Source organism: Neomonachus schauinslandi, chromosome 13, assembly GCF_002201575.2.
Source record: "Neomonachus schauinslandi chromosome 13, ASM220157v2, whole genome shotgun sequence".
In the NCBI taxonomy this organism is placed as follows: domain Eukaryota; kingdom Metazoa; phylum Chordata; class Mammalia; order Carnivora; family Phocidae; genus Neomonachus; species Neomonachus schauinslandi.
Window position 1 is genome coordinate 19,801,161 of NC_058415.1, and position 19,653 is coordinate 19,820,813.

The 19,653-nt window shown below is 39.4% G+C and overlaps 1 protein-coding gene across 3 annotated transcripts in view; it reads left to right on the plus strand.

Moving 5' to 3' along the window:
• Positions 1 to 16,744, plus strand: part of CEP78 (centrosomal protein 78) — a 29,770-nt gene extending 13,026 nt beyond the window's left edge. For 2 of the 3 annotated variants that reach the window (XM_021689372.2, XM_021689371.2), the window contains 7 exons: positions 1,561 to 1,693; positions 2,841 to 2,886; positions 4,272 to 4,400; positions 12,297 to 12,374; positions 13,747 to 13,913; positions 15,012 to 15,183; positions 16,120 to 16,744. In XM_021689372.2, the coding sequence (XP_021545047.1) occupies positions 1,561 to 1,693; positions 2,841 to 2,886; positions 4,272 to 4,400; positions 12,297 to 12,374; positions 13,747 to 13,913; positions 15,012 to 15,183; positions 16,120 to 16,683 (1,289 nt within the window). In that variant the 3' untranslated portion in view covers positions 16,684 to 16,744. Of the gene's footprint in view, positions 1 to 1,560; positions 1,694 to 2,840; positions 2,887 to 4,271; positions 4,401 to 12,296; positions 12,375 to 13,746; positions 13,914 to 15,011; positions 15,184 to 15,508; positions 15,557 to 16,119 lie in introns of all 3 variants that reach the window. The other variant, XM_021689369.2, reaches the window with a different exon arrangement.
• The last annotated feature ends 2,909 nt before the right edge of the window (positions 16,745 to 19,653 follow it).

Below are 19,653 nucleotides of genomic sequence, written 5' to 3' on the forward strand. Positions count from 1 at the left end.
ATGATTAAACAAAGTGACTGAAATTTACAAGCTCACTGAGCTATTTTAAGAGTAATTTTATTTCTTGGGCTTTTTTTTTGTATTTGCCTCAGTTATGTGGAGACATAGAGGTAAGCCACATCAGTGTCTGGCTATATAGTTAGATCCAGGTGAGTATAGAGGTTACATAATTGTGTGAGTTGTCACATTCACATTGTAATCATGTGTGCAGAAAGAAGATAGGAACTCGAATGGGGATTTTATCTCCTTCCAAGATAAGTGTGAATTCTTTTGGATTTAATTACAAATGGCATATTTGCATTAGTTTCTAAAAGTCAGGGGAGAGGTGTACATGTACAAACCACGTATATATGAACATTTTTTTCCTTGAGAGTAATTAAGTTGAAAAACAAAAAATAGCACAAGATGAATGGAACTTCTATATATTTTAAGAGGCATATAAATTTATCCAGAGAAATCACACAGGTCATGTGGTGATTATCAATAAGCTACACTATATGAAATATTTGTCCTCTATTGCCACATATGTTTTATTTCTCTTGCTATCCTAATGCTGCTAAAGTATAGTAAAATAGATCTGAAGAATAAATATAATAAACCTATATTACTTGTTTTGAGTAACTGTAAAAAAAATTAAATGTCAATTTTAATATATGGTTTATTCTAAATATATCAGCATGTAGGTCTAGTTTTTGCTACTATTTCATATAAGGATATTGATTTTTTAGTACTGAAATGTAGGCCAAGTCTCCATATCTTGCTCTTTATCCATTGGGTCTTATTTCTTCTTTGTTTTCTTTTCTTTTTTTTTTTAAGATTTTATTTATTTTTCAACAGAGAGAGACGACAGCGAGAGAGGGAACACAAGTAGGGAGAGTGGGTGAGGGAGAAGCAGGCTTCCCGCGGAGCAGGGAGCCCGATGCGAGGCTTGATCCCAGGACCCTGGGATCATGACCTGAGCCGAAGGCAAACGCTTAACGACTGAGCCACCCAGGCGCCCCTCTTTTTTGTTTTCTATATGAAATCAAATGAGCAATGAGGGTTGACAGACTTACGGAGGGTAACATTGACTTACCTGCCACTTAGCAGCTTTCAGTCCTATTCCTTTGATTGTTTTCACACGGAAAATTTAATCTTAAATTAAAATTTTGGTCTAATTCAGATTCTCTTTGGCAGGAATCAGGGATGTATCAGTGTTTCTCTATCTTTGAGATTCAGAAATACCACAGATACTCTGAGATTCAATAAACTGGATGTTTCTGCATGATACATAAGATGTATCGTGCATGTTTCATTCTTTGGGGTATATTTTTTATTTCTGTATGTTTTGTGCATCTCATATACTTGTATTTTAGTTAAAATGATAACTTGTTACTCTACAAGAACTTAGATTTGTAAACATTGCTAGTCCATGTCAAAGCATTTTTACAGAACGATCTTGTCATTAATGGCCTCACATCTTTGGCAGGTGCCTGTTTTATAAAGTGCGAACATGTGATAATTGCTGTGTCACCATTTAGTGCATCTTGATTTTGTCCTTTAATGCTTTCGCAAACATAGGATTGGCCACAAAGAAACCTGTAAGTAATGGAAGGAAACACCCCCTTGGTAAAGAATATTCTCCTGAGCCTCTACCTCCTGGCGTCTCTGGTTTCCTGCCGTGGCGCACAGCGGAACGTGCGAAAAGGACCAGGTATTTATTCCGTCTTGAGTCGTTTAGAAATTTTCATTTTGGAGCTTCAATTATGCGGGAGGTCTCTAATGGTTTCTCTAGAGGAAAAAGTGATAACTCACACGTGGCTTCTGCCTAATGGGTCCTTGAAAGAAGAAAAAAAATAGTTATAATTGGGAGTTGCAAATTATTTCTTATGTGTCCCAACAAACATTCTCTCCACCGGTACAGGTGAGTAAAGGTTTCATTAAAGGCGGGTGTAATTGAGCTGGGTCCTACAGTGCATGAGGAGGAACTTGGACATGTAAGGAATGGGGAAAAAAGACATTTTCGGCCTGGGGGATAGTTTAGTACAGAATGGATGGGGAAGTAGGGATTAGACTTAATCTAACTCAGTCAACCGGCTTAACTCATTTTAGTGAATCAGATTTAGTAAATCAAATTAGATTTAACTAGTTTTAGCTGATTACTTACCCAGGGGATAACAGTGCATAGCGATTTTTATACTACAAGTATAAAAGTCTCTTTAAATGGTCAAACTATAATTTTAGGCCTGCTGAGTGAATTAGTTTGCTGTAGATTATTTTCAGGTAATTTACAGGGTAGTATTCAAGAAATTGGGGATTAACAATTGCTTAAGAAAACAAAGAATTGATTTTAAATAAGACTTGAGGTAGGTACTATGTAAAATAATTGTTCACTTGCTCACATTAAATTGTTGAATATAATCTCCATTGCAAATGGTGATGTGAATTATTATTGCATAAACTCTAGTTCCCAGGCCCCGGTCTTTACACTTCAGTTTTATGACTTTGTGATTTCATATCTTCTTTTTATGATAATTGTTAATATTGAGACCATTCTGACCACAAGGAGTTGTCAATTGGAGAATGATTATTAGTCAAAGAAGTTAGATTGGAAGTCTAAACCGTCCTGAACATAGAACGTGAAGACACCCCTCAGCAGTTCAGAGAGTTGTGACAAGCCAGTCTGCTAAATTCTGTTCAATTTTCTGCCAGGTCCTTATTTTGAGCTTATTTTGCTTATACGTAATTCATATGTATTATTAATAGTATTATTGTACATAATTCTAGCAAATTCTAGCAAACTGGCATTAACTGGTGATATTCACATCAGTGTTTAACTTAATTTGTTGGTATCTCTTTAGGGGTTTTCCATTAATCAAAACTCATGATGTATATAATCATTTGCAGGTATGTAGTTTTCATATTTACAATATATAGAAGGTTAAGTGGGAAAGGTGGGAGGGCGTTCTCTTTGCATTTCAAACTAAACAGAGCCTTACAGAAAACATTTCCCTCTCTGAAATAAATCCATTGGCAACTTGTCAGGTTGCTCTCCCAATGACGGTATGTAGTTGTGTGAATATGACACACACTGGGGATCTTGTGGTTCCATCCGTAAACAGGGAAGCCATTTCTCCAGTCCACAAGTCACCTGTTAACCTAGTGAAAGGAATTTGACTGCCAACTCCTGGAGCTACCATTCTCAAGAATGTCTTTTATGTTTTCAAGAAATGTCATTTGAGAGCTATATGTATAAGTATATGTATAAGTTCCAGATCCTAAAGGCAAAATAAAGAGGCCAGTCCCAGAGCGTCTGCTCTCTCAGAGCACTTCTTCCTCTCTCACCAAGGCCACACACATTCCCTGTCCTACCAGCCAATTCCGTCAGAGTGTCAGGTTCTCCTTCCCCCTTGTCCTGGGGAACTGCATAGCAGCTCTGAGTAAGGTAACACTACTGGATTGAGAGAAGAGCACCCCGGGTGTGAGCCCTGCCCCCTGCATGTCCAGAAGAAGGGTGCACACCTCATTCTACCATTGGGACTTTCCTGTACTGTGGGATTTGTTGCCCGTGGTTAAAATGACACCCCAGTGACTTGTCTTCTGTGCAGTTATGTAATCCCAGCACTCCTCTTTTTGATCTGTAGACTTTTTATGGGGTTATGATCAGGTCAGTTTTCAAATGTTTGGGAACAGCATACTGAACTGCATTCCAGTGGCAGTGAATTGACAGGAGAACTGTATTACCATTACAGTAGTTCTGCTTTAAGGTGGCTAAAGGATGGTAAGATGAGGTTTTTGATGGGTCCGTTTTAGTTGTGCATGTGTAAGTGATTTTTTTAATTTTCATGTGTTTTTTTTTTTCACTAGATCTGTTGACTTTCTAATTATTCTTCTAATTCTTCTTATCAGTCCCCTACTGATGGATTTTTTCCTCCAAAAACTACATTTTCTTCCAGACTTTTTGTACCTAACAGTGGAGAGTAAATGTCTCATCTGCAGTAAAAAGTTGGTCTGAGAAAAATGTTTACCCTGGCTCCTCAGTTGGCTTATATGAAAGAAAGTTAATAAAATAATATGGAGGATTCCAAATATTAATCTTAACAGAATTCTATACAGTGACAGCAAAAATAAATCATTGTCATTTTACTTTGTCATTGCTTGTTTTAGACTAAGCAGTGGAAGACATTTACACATAATGACTTGATACCTCAGGTCAGTTTTGTTAAATGTCCTGTAATATTTGTTATCTGGTTTTTGTTATCTCTTCTACAACCTTGACTTCTTTCTCTAAGCAATCAGATTTTCCTGTGACTGTGACAGTAGAGAGTCCTTCCTCCTCAGAAATTGAAGAGGTCGACGATTCATCTGAAAGTGTTCAAGAGGAGCCTGAGAAAACCAGTTTAAAACAAGAAGCATTAGAGGTATAAAGTTACCACTTTAAGATCCAGAGATTATTTTTTAAACCGTAGTGGTTACTGGGCAGGAGGAAGCCTGATTAGGGCACTGGATGAGCTTGTACATGGCTTCTGTCTTCCCCTCAACGATTCCTTGGCTTAGACCAAGGTGGAAGGTAGACGTTTGAATTCTGAGAAATAAAAATCAAAACATGTCATCAGTAATATATTTTCCTTTCCTAACCGACTGAGCCACCCAGGGGCCCCTTTTACTATTTGATTTTTTAAAAAAGAAAGCCAGATTTTCATTTTCCCAATTAAAGTTAATGACAATAACATAGAGAAATTTTAAGATAAGTACTTGGAAAATTACAAAATGTTAGAGTGGGATGAATCTGTAATTGATGTAGAATTACCCCTTTCATTTTCTAAATGAGCACCTACAATTTGTAGCACTTAAAATGCTTTGTTACTAAGCTGCAGAGTAAAGACAAGACCCCAGACCGTCTAATTTGCGTTCATGGTCATTTTATTTTTTTTTTTAAAGATTTTATTTATTTATTTGACAGAGACACAGCGAGGGAAGACAAGCAGGGGGAGTGGGAGGGGGAGAAGCAGGCTTCCCACCAAGCAGGGAGCCCGATGTAGGGCTCGATCCCAGGACCCCAGGATCATGACCTGAGCCGAAGGCAGACGCTCAACAACTGAGCCACCCAGGCGCCTCTCATGGTCGTTTTAGATTTCCTGCACCGAGACACTAGGGAGCTTGTACTTCTAAAAGCAACAGTAAGGCACTGGGGAAGGCCAAGAAGGTCAGGAACTGTAACTAGCGACTACCTGATTCAGGATGTGCTGAGGACCCTCTCGGCTCTTCTCCACTTTGATAAGACATTAAAGTGCTGGTATCAAATTTTTAAGAATATATCCACAACAATCAAGAGAAGGGATTTCAACATTTTTTTCAGAGACAGAAGACAAGTGGAAGGGTGTGAAGCTGTGAACAGAGGAACAGTACCACCTAGAATTTGCACAGGGACTGGCTGCAGCTGAGGGAATCTAATCCCCCGCGGCAGAAACAGCTCCATCTTCAGATGTGTGCGACAGAGAGGGTGGAGTTGGTTAAAAATGTGACTGAAATAGGGAGAGCGTGTGGAAGGTTTATATTTGGGAGAGCTGACTCCCATCCCCACCCTCATTCTCCTGAAATGAGATAATTTGACTTTGGGAGAAACTAAATTCTACTCCTGAAACCACTATTACACTAGATGTTAACTAACCAGAATTTAAATAAAAATTTGGGGAAAAAAAGACTGGGGAGAATTAGGGCACCTAGTGGAGTTTTGCACCCTAGAAAAGAGTATTTGGGGGTTCCTTATTACAACTGACTACCCACCTCTTCACACATAAGAGAAGCCAGTCAATCATGAGCTTCCAGGGAGCTTTCTGCTCCCGTTCCTAAGTAGAAAATAACCATGGTTCGCCTGAGAGTTAGTAAAGCATACAACATGATGGGAAAAAAAAGTAAAAACAGATACCTGGTAGGACCAGGGACTATTTGCTGTTACTGTCTCTCAACAGAAAACAGAACAAAATGTAAATATCAGCTTTGACAACATAAGAGGTAGGTTTGGAAGGTAAATAGGAGGTGGAAAGAAGGGGAAAAGGCATGAATGTCTTCATTTCCCAAAGCGGGGTGTTGAGAGAGTTTGTGGTCGATAAACAATACAGAGTTTTATTTATTTATTTGACTCGGAGAGAGAGATAGTGAGAGAGAGCGCACAAGCAGGGGGAGAGGCAGAGGGAGAGGGAGAAGCAGGCTCCCCACTGAGCAGGGAGCCCAATGCGGGGCTCCATTCCAGAACCCCGGGATCATGATCTGAGCCAAAGGCAGACACTAAACCGACTGAGCCACTCAGGTACCCCAACAATACAGATTTTTTTTTAAAGATCTTATTTATTTGAGAGAGAGACAAAGAGTGAGAGAAAAAGAGAGAGAGAACACGAGCGGGGTGAGGGGCAGAAGGAGAAGCAGACTCCCTGCCGAACAGGGAGCCCGATCCCCAGGATCACGACCTGAGCCGAAGGCAGAGATTCAACCGACTGAGCCACCCAGGCCCCCCACAACAATACAGATTTTTAAGTATATCACTGCAAGTCAAAGAGTTCATGACCAGTGGGAAAACGAATGGTGACGTGACTTCACTGAGAGGAATGGACTTAGGAAAGAGTGTAAATGAACTAATGTCTTATTTGGTAAAGTAGGAAGTTAATAATGTCTAAAATTTCATCATGACGTAGTCATGTAAGTTTCTTACTTGGAAATGAGAAGAATTAAAAATAAGAATGGCTAAAGTCTCATTAAGAAAGGAAATCCAGATGGCTAATAAACATGGACAAGTGTCCAATATGAAATGCCACTACCCTCCAATCACATTAACAAAGAAGTCTGATAATTACAGGTTTCCTAGACCTGGAGTATAATAGGAATCTCACACCCTGCTTATATGGGCATATAAATCGACACAGCTACTTTGGAAAGCATTCAGCATTGTTCATTACCTGAAGGCATGCTAATCCTTCACAACCCAACAAGTTTCCCTATCCCCTGCCCAGCCGGTATACATACTAGAATAACTGGTGCACACAAGGTACGTGTGTGATTTGCTTTAGCACCAACTAAAAGCAGCCCAAACATCCCTTAAGAGTCCAAAATGATGTGTATTCATACAGTGGGGAAACTACAAAGCAATAAAGTTGAATGAACTAGAGCCTACTGGCAACAATGTAGATGAATTTTTAAAAACAATATTGACTGGAAGACTGCATATACTGTGATTCTCTTTACATGAAGTTAAGAGTTGGCAAAACCAAAGGGAATTTTTAGGGATGCATGCATGTAAAGATGCACTTTTTAGTATGGATACCGTATTTTACAATTAAAACCTACTCAAAGGGGCGCCTGGCTGGTTCAGTCGGTAGAGCATGCAACTCTTGATCTTGGAACTGTGAATTCAAACCCCACGCTGGGCATAAAGATTACTTAAAAAAAATGAAAATCTGCTTAAGAAAAGGTTGCCTCTAGGGGGCTGTATGTGTGAGTGAGTTGAGACTATTTGATTTTAAGTCCTTCGCTACTGTTTGCATTCACATATATTCATTATATGTGCATTAGCATTAACTGAACATACCCTGTGCAGCAGGCACTCTTCTGAGTTTATGTGAGTGTTAACTTGTAATCCTCACAAGAACTGTGTGATGTGGGAACCTGTCTTCATGTTAGAGATGAGGAAATGGAGGCCTAGAGTTACTGAACTTGTCCAAGGTTGTATAGCTGAGGGGCAGGGCCAGGTTTTAGCCACAGAGATTCTGAATTTTTAAAATATAATCTGAAGGAGAAATTTAACTACTAATTACACACAGAACTCGTATTGGCACAGGTTTACCTTATTCAACAATTACTTTTCGTGTGCTTTGTGCTAGATACATGTGCTGGGATCAAATATGCCCCCTTCCCCTAAATTTCTTGCACTTTAAAGTGAAGAAGCAAGCCAACAGTTATAGTAGAAGTTATATACCAAGTGATACATTGCTGAAAGCAGTCTAAAATCTTAGGAATCTTTTGTAGATCAGTATCACAGAACCTTAAAAATGTTCATTTGCTTTGATCTCAAACTCATTTTTATTGACTCATTGCAAGAAAATTATCTACATATGGGAAAAGGCCTTCATGCGTAAAAATAGTTATTTTGTTTTATAATACTGAAAGGTTGGAAGGAATTTAAACGTTTAACCATATAGGAATGATTACAGAACCGAGACATGTTCAGTGGAATATTTTGTAGCCCATTAAAAAAGTCAAGGTTAGGGGTGGCTCAGTTGGTTAAGTGGCCGACTCTTGATTTCGGCTCAGGTCATGGTCTCAGGGTCAGGATATTGCGCCCCCGAGTTGTGCTTCTTGCTCAGCAGGGAGTCTGCTTGAGATTCTCTCTCTCTCTCTCCCCTGCCAGCTCACAGGCACTCTCTCTCTCTCTCTCAAAAATAAATACATCTTTTTTAAAAATCAAGGCTATGAATCCCCTGATTATATAAAAAATGATCCACTGTAAATGAAAAAAAGTTGGGGCACCTGGGTGGCTCAGTCGTTAAGCGTCTGCCTTCAGCTCAGGTCATGATCCCAGGACCCTGGGATCGAGCCCCGCATCGGGCTCCCTGCTTAGCAGGAGGCCTGCTTCTCCCTCTCCCTCTCCCACTCCCCCTGCTTGTGTTCCTTCTCTCGCTATGTCTCTCTCTGTTAAATAAATAAATAAAATCTTTAAAAAAAAAAAATGGAAAAAAGTTAAACATAAAATTAGAGATGATACAGTATGATGGGAGCTTTGTTCCAGGAAAAAAAAAAAAAACTAGCCAATGTATAGAAGGGGAAGGAGAGCAGATGACAAGAAAGAGGATTTCTCCAAAACCTGATCATTAATCTAATTTACGTAACAGAATGTCAGATAATTTTGCTTTCTAATCTTTTGGTTCCATATTTTTTTTAAGTGTAGACATTGAGCTTTTTTAAAATTTGTTTTAATTTAAATTCAATTAATTAACATATAATGTATTATTAGTTTCAGAGGTAGAGTTCAGTGATTCATCAGTCTTATATAAAACCTAGTGTTCGGGCGCCTGGGTGGCTCAGTCATTAAGCGTCTGCCTTCGGCTCAGGTCATGATCCCAGGGTCCTGGGATCGAGTCCCACATTGGGCTCCCTGCTCGGCAGGAAGCCTGCTTCTCGCTCTCCCACTCTCCCTGCTTGTGTTCCTGCTCTTGCTATCTCTCTGTCAAATAAATAAATAAAATCTTTAAAAAAAAAAAAAAAAAAAAAACAACCTAGTGTTCATTACAACTTGTTCCCCCCCTTAATGTCCCATAACCCAGTTACCCCACCCCCCACCCCCCCTCTAGCATCCCTCAGTTTGTTTCCTATGATTAAGAGTCTCTTATGGTTTCATATTTTTTTAAAGAGCATGAATTACTTTAAACTTTGTAGGAAGGTACAGTTTTTCATGAAAATCCAACGTGATATTCTAACTCCCTCCACTAGAGGGAGAAGCTATTTCATGTAATTGCACAATGTGCTGTTTATATTTAGAGCCAGTTGAGAATGGAGCATTTCAGTCTGTACATTCTCTGATTGTGGTGAGACTTTGTTTACCGATTTGTTTAGAATTTCTGTGAAATAAGTTTTAAATATTAAAACCATTATATAGGGGCGCCTGGGTGGCTCAGTCGTTGAGCGTCTGCCTTTGGCTCAGGTCACGATCCCAGGGTCCAGGGATCGAGCCCCACATCAGACTCCCTGCTTCGCGGGAAGCCTGCTTCTCCCTCTCCCACTCCCCCGCTTGTGTTCCCTCTCTCGCTGTCTCTCTCTGTCAAAAAATAAGTAAAATCTTAAAAAAGAAAAAAAGATTTATTAAAAAAAATCATTAAAAAAATTATATAAGTAAGTAGAGGTATTTGTAATTTTTTTCCTTTGTCCCCATTAAAAATTTGGCTGGTTTCAAATGTTTAATGAAACATTAAAGAATTTGAAGTTGTTAGACTATTTTAAAATTTTTAAACGTAAATTCTGAGTATAAAGTATATGTTCATTGAGCAAATTTTTAAAAACAATGAAAAACTTACTGAAGAAAATAAAAGCCACCTCTGTATGTACACACACCTAATCTACCCTTTTCTCATAAAAAGGTATCAAAAATATTTTGTCATGTCACTACATACTCTTCTACCTCAGAGAATCTTAGATTAAGCTTATGTACTCTCTCCCCTGAAAAACGCACAGAATATAAAACTCCTGAAAGCCCATTCATTAATTCTGGTTAAGACCTCTTGTTGTCAGTGTTTTTTAGTGGCTTTGCAGAGCATTTCTTCATATGGGTGTGCTGTTTTTATTTAAACTAACCCAATTTGGAAGCTTGTAGCTCACTTCTAGGGTTAGGCCTAAACAGTCGTGTATGACATGTTGGTAGATAAATCTTTGCCCACGTCTTTGGTGATTTCCTTAGGGTAAATTCCTGGGTGTAGGATCGGTGGTATGTACTCACTGCCCAGAAGCTAGTGCTAGTTTCCTCCGTCAATGACAGCATGTAATAGAGTTCCTCCCCTCAACCCGCATGCACCAGGGGTAAACTAAACTCTAAGTTGAAATTCTTTAAGTGTGATTGTTCAAAAGCCTTTAAAATGTATAAATATATCTTGTTGTTTTAATAAGTAGAGGTATTTTATTTATTGCTGCATAAGAAACCACCCCCAAAACAGTGGCTTCAAACAGTAGTAGTCATTTATTTTGTTCATGAACCTGGGGGTTGAGTAGTATATTAATTTTCTACTGCTGTGAACTTCATGGCTTGAAACACCACCTGCTGACGAGCTCCCAGTTCTGTAGGTCAGAAGTCCAGGTACGGCATGACTAGGCTCTCTGCTTCCTCTCAGAAAGCTGAAGTCATGATGTCAGTCAGGCTGTGTTCTCATCGTGAGGCTCTGGGAAAGAACCTACTCCCAACTTAGACAGCTCATTGGCCTAATTCAGTTCTTGGAGTTGTAGGACAGAGATCCTCCTTTCATGCTGGCTGTCAGTTGGGGGACAGTCTCAGCTCCTAGAGGCCTCCCTCCCATTCCTTGCCACGACATCACACTTGACTTGTTCAAAGCCAGCAACAAAGAATCTCACCTTTGTCCCTTTTTTACTTTAGATCTTAAGGAAGACCCCAGTCCCTTTTAATAGGCCACCTGATTAAGTTACATCCACCCAGAATAATTTCTTAAGATCAATTAAAGATTTGAGGAACCTTAATTACATCTTCAAAATCCCTTCACTGCAGCACCAGTTAGATCAGTATTTGATTAACTGGGAGGATCATATAGTTTAGCTGGTAGGAATCTGAGGGGCTATCTTAGAATTCTGCCAACCACAAGTAGTGTCCCCCACTGCAAGGACTTACGTATCTTGTTCTTGGAAATCAAAATTTACCAGTGTCCATTCTATTTTTTTTTTAATATTTTTTATTTATTTGAGAGAGAGATCACGAGCAGAGGGGGGAAGGGCAGAGGGAGAAGCTGACTGGGAGAAGCTGACTCCTCGCTGAGAGGGAGCCCAATGCGGGACTCGATCCCAGGACCCTGGGATCATGACCTGAGCCAAAGGCAGACGCTTAACTGACTGAGCCACCCAGGCGCCCTGTGCATTCTATTTTATTGACGTTGGTGAATGGGGAGATTACCACTTCTGTGAACAGGCATGGGGCCCAACTTCCTGAGTTCAAAATGTGGTTCTACAACTTAATGATCTTAGGTGATATGGTCTGGGGTGTCCTACACTACTTTTCTCTGTCTCCATTTTCTCACCTGTAAAATGACATGGAGTTAATTGTTCTTTCCTTGTAGGGTTTTAATGATTAAACTATTTAATATCCAGGAAATTCCTATTAGGACAGGGCTTGGCACATACTAAAGTGCTTTAAAAGTGTTTACTTTTTAAAATGCATTTGATTCTGCAATTATATAATTTGGGTGGGTTAACTATGTTAGTGAGATTTCCTATTATAACGGGGCCCATTAATAAAAGTAGAATTTTCCTTTCTTGGCCTTAGTGTTTTATTTCTGACTTAACTGTATTATACACGTATGCCTTTTATGGTGAGCTGCCACAAATTTATTTTGGAAAGTATTGGATTCAAATAAATTTTTAATATGCTAATTTGATATTTTTGGTAATTAATTTCACTAGCATGGTAGGATAAAATCATTAAGTAACAGATTATAATCCTGAAGTCTGAGTTTACTTGTGGCTCTATGCCTAAATCCTTGGTGAGATCTATAAATGGAAAGGCTTTTGGATATGATACTATGAATTGCTTATAATACTCTATTTTTTCACACTAGGAAAAACTGGAGGAGTGCCTAAAGCAGTTAAAGGAGGAAAGAGTAATAAGGTTTAAGGCTGATAAACGAGTCAGTGAGGTAAACAGGTTTTTTCTTATACTTTTGAAAGTGTTTTGGTTTTATTTTTATTTGATTTTAAGCCATACACATGCAGTTTATAAACTTTAAAACTAATATATTGCAAATTGGTTGTACCATATGAACCTTTGTATTTACTTCTTTTAGTGGTCATATGATCTCTATTCCAGAAAACATGTCTTTAAAATGGAAAAATCTTAGGGATACCTGGGTGGCTCGGTTGGTTAAACATCCGGCTCTTAATCTCAGCTCAGGTCCTGATCTCAGGGTTGTGAGTTCAAGCCCTGCACTGGGGTCCACATATTTTGGGTGGGGAGCATATTTTTTAAAAAAAGAAGTAAAAATCTTAGGGGTTTTTTTGGTGTGTGTGTATTTTTATATGATGTTAGCTCATTTTCTGTTTATGATGCTTCAGTTCAAGAAAGCACTTATGCTTATATGCATATATAGTAACATAAAAGATATGATGAAACTACTTACTGGCAGTGAATAATTTAAATAAGTATAAAATATTAGAAAACTGCTAAGAATGCAGTGAAAGAGAAAAATATATACTATGAGAATTACATTAGGGAAGTGTGCATGGAAGCAGGACATAAGCTCAGAAGTTGTATGTAAATATAATTTATTATTATAAGGTGAGTTTGGGGAGGAATTTTCGCAAGTGCATACACTGGATTGAAAAACACTTACTCATTCAGTAAAGGTTGAGCACCTGTAAGGTAAAAGCTACGTCATGAACAAAAGAGCCTCTCTGAGAAATACTAGAGTTGGGTTTATCTGTGTTTTTAGCTGAATAGATGGGGGAATCATTACAGAACGTAATGATTCTACGAGATTTCCAATAGATGGGGACACGCAAGGGAGGAAACATTTTCAAGAAGCCAAGGAGGATATTAGTCATTGTATGGTTAATTAGTTGGGTATGATTCAGGACTTTTAAACTTAGACATTTAATATTTTGCTCAATAAAGTTAATCCTTAACATCCAGCCAAGTTGGAATATGCTTTGCTCAAATCAGACTATTTCACTTTCTAATTTAAAGGGAACCTTAAGCAGCTAATTTTTCTAATGTAAATGAGGGTCTGTTATGAATAAAACCAGTTAGAAAAGTGATCTTTTGAAAGATCGTTAATAATTAAACAGTTACTTTGGTTTATTTATATACCACCTAAGTATTATATAGGAAACTTTGTTGGGTATCTTTGGGTTTTGATCATTATGTGATGTAGTTTCTATCTTTATAGGCAGAAAGTTAGATTAATTACAAATTAATTACATTTGAAATGTTTTAGTTTTGTTGCTTAAAAACTTTTCTTTTCATGACAATGGAAGAAAATCATGTCAGACATTTTCAATTTTCTTTTATAGCTGGAACATGAAAATGCCCAGTTAAGAAATATAAATTTCTCTTTGTCTGAAGCCCTGCATGCACAGTCATTGACAAGCATGATCCTGGATGACGAAGGTGTTTTGGGCAGCATTGAGAATTCTTTTCAGAAGTTCCATGCTTTCTTGGACCTCCTTAAAGATGCTGGGTTAGTAGTTTCTCTCCATGGCATTATTCTCTTTGCATCTGTAATGAGGGTTTACTAAGGAATGTGAGCAATTTTCAATGCTTCCATAGTCTTATTTAGCGTGTAATATTGGGTGTTTTTTAAATGAGGAATTAAAAGAAATGCAAAATGGTAAACCTGCTTTGGTAGAGGAGAGAGCCCATTATAAAAGAATAACCTGTAGGGCGCCTGGGTGGCTCAGTTGGTTAAGCGACTGCCTTCGGCTCAGGTCATGATCCTGGAGTCCCAGGATCGAGTCCCGCATCGGGCTCCCTGCTCAGCGGGGAGTCTGCTTCTCCCTCTGACCCTCCTCCCTCTCATGCTCTCTGTCTCTCATTCTCTCTCTCTCAAATAAATAAATAAAATCTTAAAAAAAAAAAAATTTAGAAAAAAAAAAAGAATAACCTGTAGATTAAGTAATTTTTAGGTATAGTTTTTGGGAAAGACTACACTGACGATAATTTTACTTGAAAATATTCCAGAATGCATCAGAATTTCCCTCCCTTTTATTTATCTTTCTGGTAAAATAAATTTGAATTAAAGTGGTTTTTGTCCTACACAGAGAAGTTATTATTAATCTGTAAGGCAAATATAGATACAGATCAGTCATTCTCAACCGTGAATGATTTTGCTAAAGGAAGATACTGAAAGAGAATTGGAGATTGAAATTGATGGAGTGATGTTTTGTGGGTGAAGGAGTTAGTGTTGGGAAGGAAGGAACGAACACGTTTTTGGAAACAGGAGGAGAGGTGGTCAGGAAGTGGGGGTGAGGTGAGAGCTGATGCACTGGGTGCATACTAGAAGCTGAAGCATTGAAATGGAGTGACGAATCAGGTGGTGGTCAAGACGTTGTTGGGGGAAGAGAGGGTGCTGCAAGGATGGCATGAGCTGATGTGGTTCCAGAGCATGAATGTGGAAGGGCTGAGAGTTTGAGAGAGAAAAGGGGCTTGTATCTGCGGTAGGGTATTGGTTTTTAAGATTTTAGAAGTATTTCCTGATTATAGGTATGGGGAAGTCTGAGCTGCTCACATGCAATTATAGTAACCTTTGCTTTTTTCCTCCTTTCCTCCTCTTGTCCAGGCTTGGGCAGCTTGCCACAATGGCTGGAATAGATCAGTCAGATTTTCATTTACTGGGTCGTCCCCAGATGAATTCTACTCTCAGTAGTCTGCCTACAGAAGAAAAGAAAGCACTTGAAGAAGAAAAACGAGAATCAAAGCAGAACCCCCTAGGACAGATGCAAAATATCCAAGTAAGTGGACAGAACAGAACGTCATGATTCTACGAGTGATTAGGCAAAAGGGAATTATCAAGTCAGAGAGAAAATAATACTGCTCTGTCCCTAATAACTCACATGCTTGGGAGGAGCCTCTTTGGGGTCCTTTCCAAATGTGAAATTAGTTAAGTTTGGACCCGTTTCATAATATCGTGTAGTTACAAATAAGAAAGACAGACGGTCTTTTGCAAATGTATGATTTAAAGTAAACTATTCTCAGTGAAGAAAGAAATGAAACATTAGAGAGAGCATTCCAAATTTTAAATTGTGTAAATGTCTATTCTATTCATATTTCATCTAGGTTTCTATTTGTATGCAGTCAGCTTGCAGTGAAGGAACACTAATGAAGGTACAACTACTGATCCAGATAATTTTCTTAAATAAGTAATCCAGACGTAACTAATAGACAGTGCATTATAGTTAGCCTCCCAGTTATGGGAGTGAGAGGAGACAAACCCGTCTGCTCTTCTCCTGGCCTGACTTCCTGGAGCCTTCCCTTCGCCTTCCGTCTCAGCCAACCTCAGACAGTCTTGGGAACTGACAGCTTGAGAACAGCCTCATCACAAATTGGAGACTGCTTCCATGTTCCCAAACGATAGAAAATAAATTAATTTCCTTAGGGAATAGGGCTTTATTATTTTTAATGAGGGAAAGGGAAGTGGGCAATAATCATCCCAAACACCAAGTACGAAAATGGAGTAGACGTTGCCTTGGATATAGCGAAGTTAAATTGGGAACCAACTGGCAGGATATAATTAGAAAAAAACTGGATCTAAAATCTTCTGATTAATCAAATGACTGTCATAATAATACAATCACAGGGTAACACTGAAGTCATGGACTCTACTTTTTAAAGGTTGGCTTTGTTCATCACTGAATTTTTGTTTTGTCGTCTTTTGTTTTTCCCTCCAGTTTCAGAAAATCACAGGTGACGCTAGAATTCCTTTGCCTCTCGACTCCTTCCATGTCCCCGTTTCCACGCAGGAGCCCTTAGAAACTTCTAGAGACAACCTGGGAGTCCCAGTCAATGAGCAGCGGCAGGACTCTATCAAAGAATTCATTGCTAGAACATGTTCTCCTTCAGCAGATGTGATGTCTGGAGCTGGAAGCCAAAGAAAAGAAGATGAATTGTCTAGAAATAGCAGATCTTCTTCAGAGAAAATGACCAAAACAGGTGAATATACCAAAAAATATTGTGCTAAAAAACAGCCCAGAAAGGACCTGCATTCCTGCTCTGACTCACCTGTAAATCGGAAAAGTAAAGGAATTGGGCAAAATGATTCTTTGGTTAATGAACCAGTTAAAAGTGAGTCTTTGAAAAAACACGTTTCTGTCAAGAAAGAAAGTAGAATAGTGACTGTTTCATCCAAGACGACTAAAAGTAAACTCAATCTGTTAGAACACTCTGAAGGTGATACTCTTGGATCTGACTTTGAATTTCAAGAAAGTATCCATACCGTATCACACCTGACATAGGTCTAAATCTTTTGAAATTATGTTTTTGCCTTCAAATTTTAATAAATTTCTTATGTTTTCATTGTGGCATATGGTGTTTTAAAATATAGTACTGGAAGCCATCAGAGATTTATCCATTCTTTTTATTGTAATGAAACTTTTGGGGTATGTTTTCTTTTTGACACTCTCCACCTTTCACTCAACAAGTATTTCTTGTGGACTTAATATGTATGATACTATTCTGGGTGCTATCGCTTTCAGCAATGAACAAAACAAAACCTTTACATTCACGGAACTAATATTCTGTGGAGGGAGAAAAAAAATACCAAAGCAGGATAAGGGCCCTAGAAAGGGTGGGATAATAAATGGGGGAGTTTTAACATTTGGGTAAATGTGGAAATATTATAAATCACTTTGCCAGAAGTCATTGGCATATCCTGATTCATAATAACCGGAGCAGCAAACATTCACCAGGGTACTTAGCCATAGTCATGGATTACAGCAACTGTATACGGTAGGGAACCATTATTGGGCACATTTTATAGATGAGGAGTCTGAGGAGACAGATTATGTGAGTTGCCCAAAATTACAGAGCTTTAAATAAGTGGTAGAGCTGGGATTTGAACCAGAACCTGTGCCCTTAATCCCTTTGTCGTCCTGTTACCTTGTTAAGAGAAGAAGGGCTTGCGGAAGCCATGGAGAGAGAAGCCATTGAGCGCAGGAAGTGCATGGTGGGGCTGTACGCCTGCCCCTCCCCCATCTGGGTCAGGTACTTAAAGGCAGACGGTGTAAGAGCATTTGAATGTCCATCTCCGGACCAAATTATGCCTCCCTGGTAAAACATGCATAGATAAGTCCTGAGTTAGGCAGTGACTTTTGAGAGGTAAAATCAGAGAAAAGCTGGTGTGTCAGATTTCTTCTGAGAAGGCCCTGCCTGATTGTTACCGAAGGACCACTGCAGTACTACTGAGTTCATGAATCATGGATTGAGTGCGATGGGAGTAAAACAATAAAGAAAGACACAGCCCTTAACTAATAGAATGAGAGTAGGAGACGCACAAGCAGAGATCTTAATACTGCATTTCGCATTCTGTGATGGAAATGTAGCCCATGTTTGGGGAAGAAGAGAGAACTGGGGCCAAGAAAGGTCATTTAAAGAGCTCACACCTAAGCTAAGTCTTGAAGGAGTAGTTGGAAACTGGTGAATAAGGGGAGGAAGGGAAAGGATCCTCAAAATGGAGGAAAAGCAGAAGTATAGAGCCAAGGGCATGAGAGTGGTGTGTTTGGGGAACGCCAGATACAGATTCCAGAGTTGGTGGGATATCATCAGGCAGTGGCAGCAAGGAGACTGTGAGCAGGTCTTACAAGCCATGTCAAGCCATGTTGCATGGAGCTGGTTCTTTTTCCCCAGGAAAGAGCTAATAAAACGGTTGCAGAATGGAAATGACATGTTGAGGGTTGCATGTTAGATCATGAATGTTCAGTATGGAACATCAGTTAGAAGAAGTATGGGGATCAGAGATGATGCCACACTCTTCTGAGGAGCATTGTTTATTTTTAAATAAAAATTAAAAACGTCCTCCCCTGTCCTTACTGAAAGGGCTCCGTGGACAAAAGTAAGGGAAACCCTGGCTTAAAGTTAAGCGGGTTTCTTCACTGTATGACTTCTCAGGGCTACTGCAAGCTAACAGTCATTCTGAATTTCCAAGACAGGCATAGGGTGGGCAGCCCTTTTCAAATATATTTGATCATAGAATCCTTTTTCATTTTTTTTTAATTGAGAGAGAATGCACATGCATGCACCAGAGAGGGAGTGGGGCTGAGAGCAGAGGGAGAAGGAGAGAAAATCTCAAGCGGACTCTGTGCTGAGCACTGAGCCTGACACAGAGCTGGATCTCACAACCCTGAAATCATGACCTGAGCCGAAATCAAGAGTCAGACGCTTAACCGACTGAACCACCTGGGCGCCCCTAGAATCCTTTTTCTAAAAGAGTGTCTAACAGCTGGTTTCACCAAACACCAGTTTGGTAACTTCTGAATTAGGCAGTAACAAGAGGAAAAAAGTCTGAAATAAGATATCAAGGGAGGAAGTAAGTTTGAAATTTATTTAGGAAATAAGCAAGACTTGGTTGTGGGAAGTAAGGAGGAAGTAGGAGGCAGAAGCTGGGGTCCCATTTGTGTGACTGAGGTCGGGTGGTGGTGGTATCACTGAGGTTGGAAATAGGGAATAAAGAACTGTATTGGGGAGAAGAGTTGAGGTTTGGACGGGTTGAATTTTAAAGCACCTAGAGAATTCAGGAGATGATGGGTCGACACTGGATGCGCATGTGAAGACATGGAAAGATAAAAATTTGAATGGCGTCAGCACGTATAAAAAAATCATGAAAATGGTTGAGGTCACAGAGAATGTGGGGACTTAAAAAAAGTTTAAGTCAGAAGCAGAGAAAGGATTTTGAGGAAAGCGGAAATAGCATTTCAAGAAGGAAGAAACCGATAACAGTGTCATGCTGCAGAGAATGTGTTTGGCTTTGGCAGTTAGGTCCCTGGTGACCTTAATGGGAGTCATTCAGGGGAAGTGGTAGACGTAGCCAGATTGAGACAAGTGGAGGGGACAGGGCCACTCTGAGGGGACAGTGAAGAGTGGGTATAGGCTATTCTTTGAAGGAGTCTGTGAGAAGAGGAAGCAAGGAGTTCAAAAAGAATTTTTTTTAGACTGAGAGTGACTTAAGTGTTTATAGGTTGAAAGGAACGAGCCCATCAAAGGAGATAGTGAAGATGCTGAGGATTGAGAGGCTCACCCATACAGCAGGATCCAAGGATGTGGGAGCATGAGCTACGTTAATGCTGTTAAGACGGGAAGAAAGAGCTGTGAACAGGTGTGGATGTAGATTACTTGATTGCTCAGTGAATTTGAGGTGGCTCACGTCCATACGTGCAGTGCAAAATGATGAGATAAGTAACTTAGAGAATTGGGAAAACAGGGAAATACGG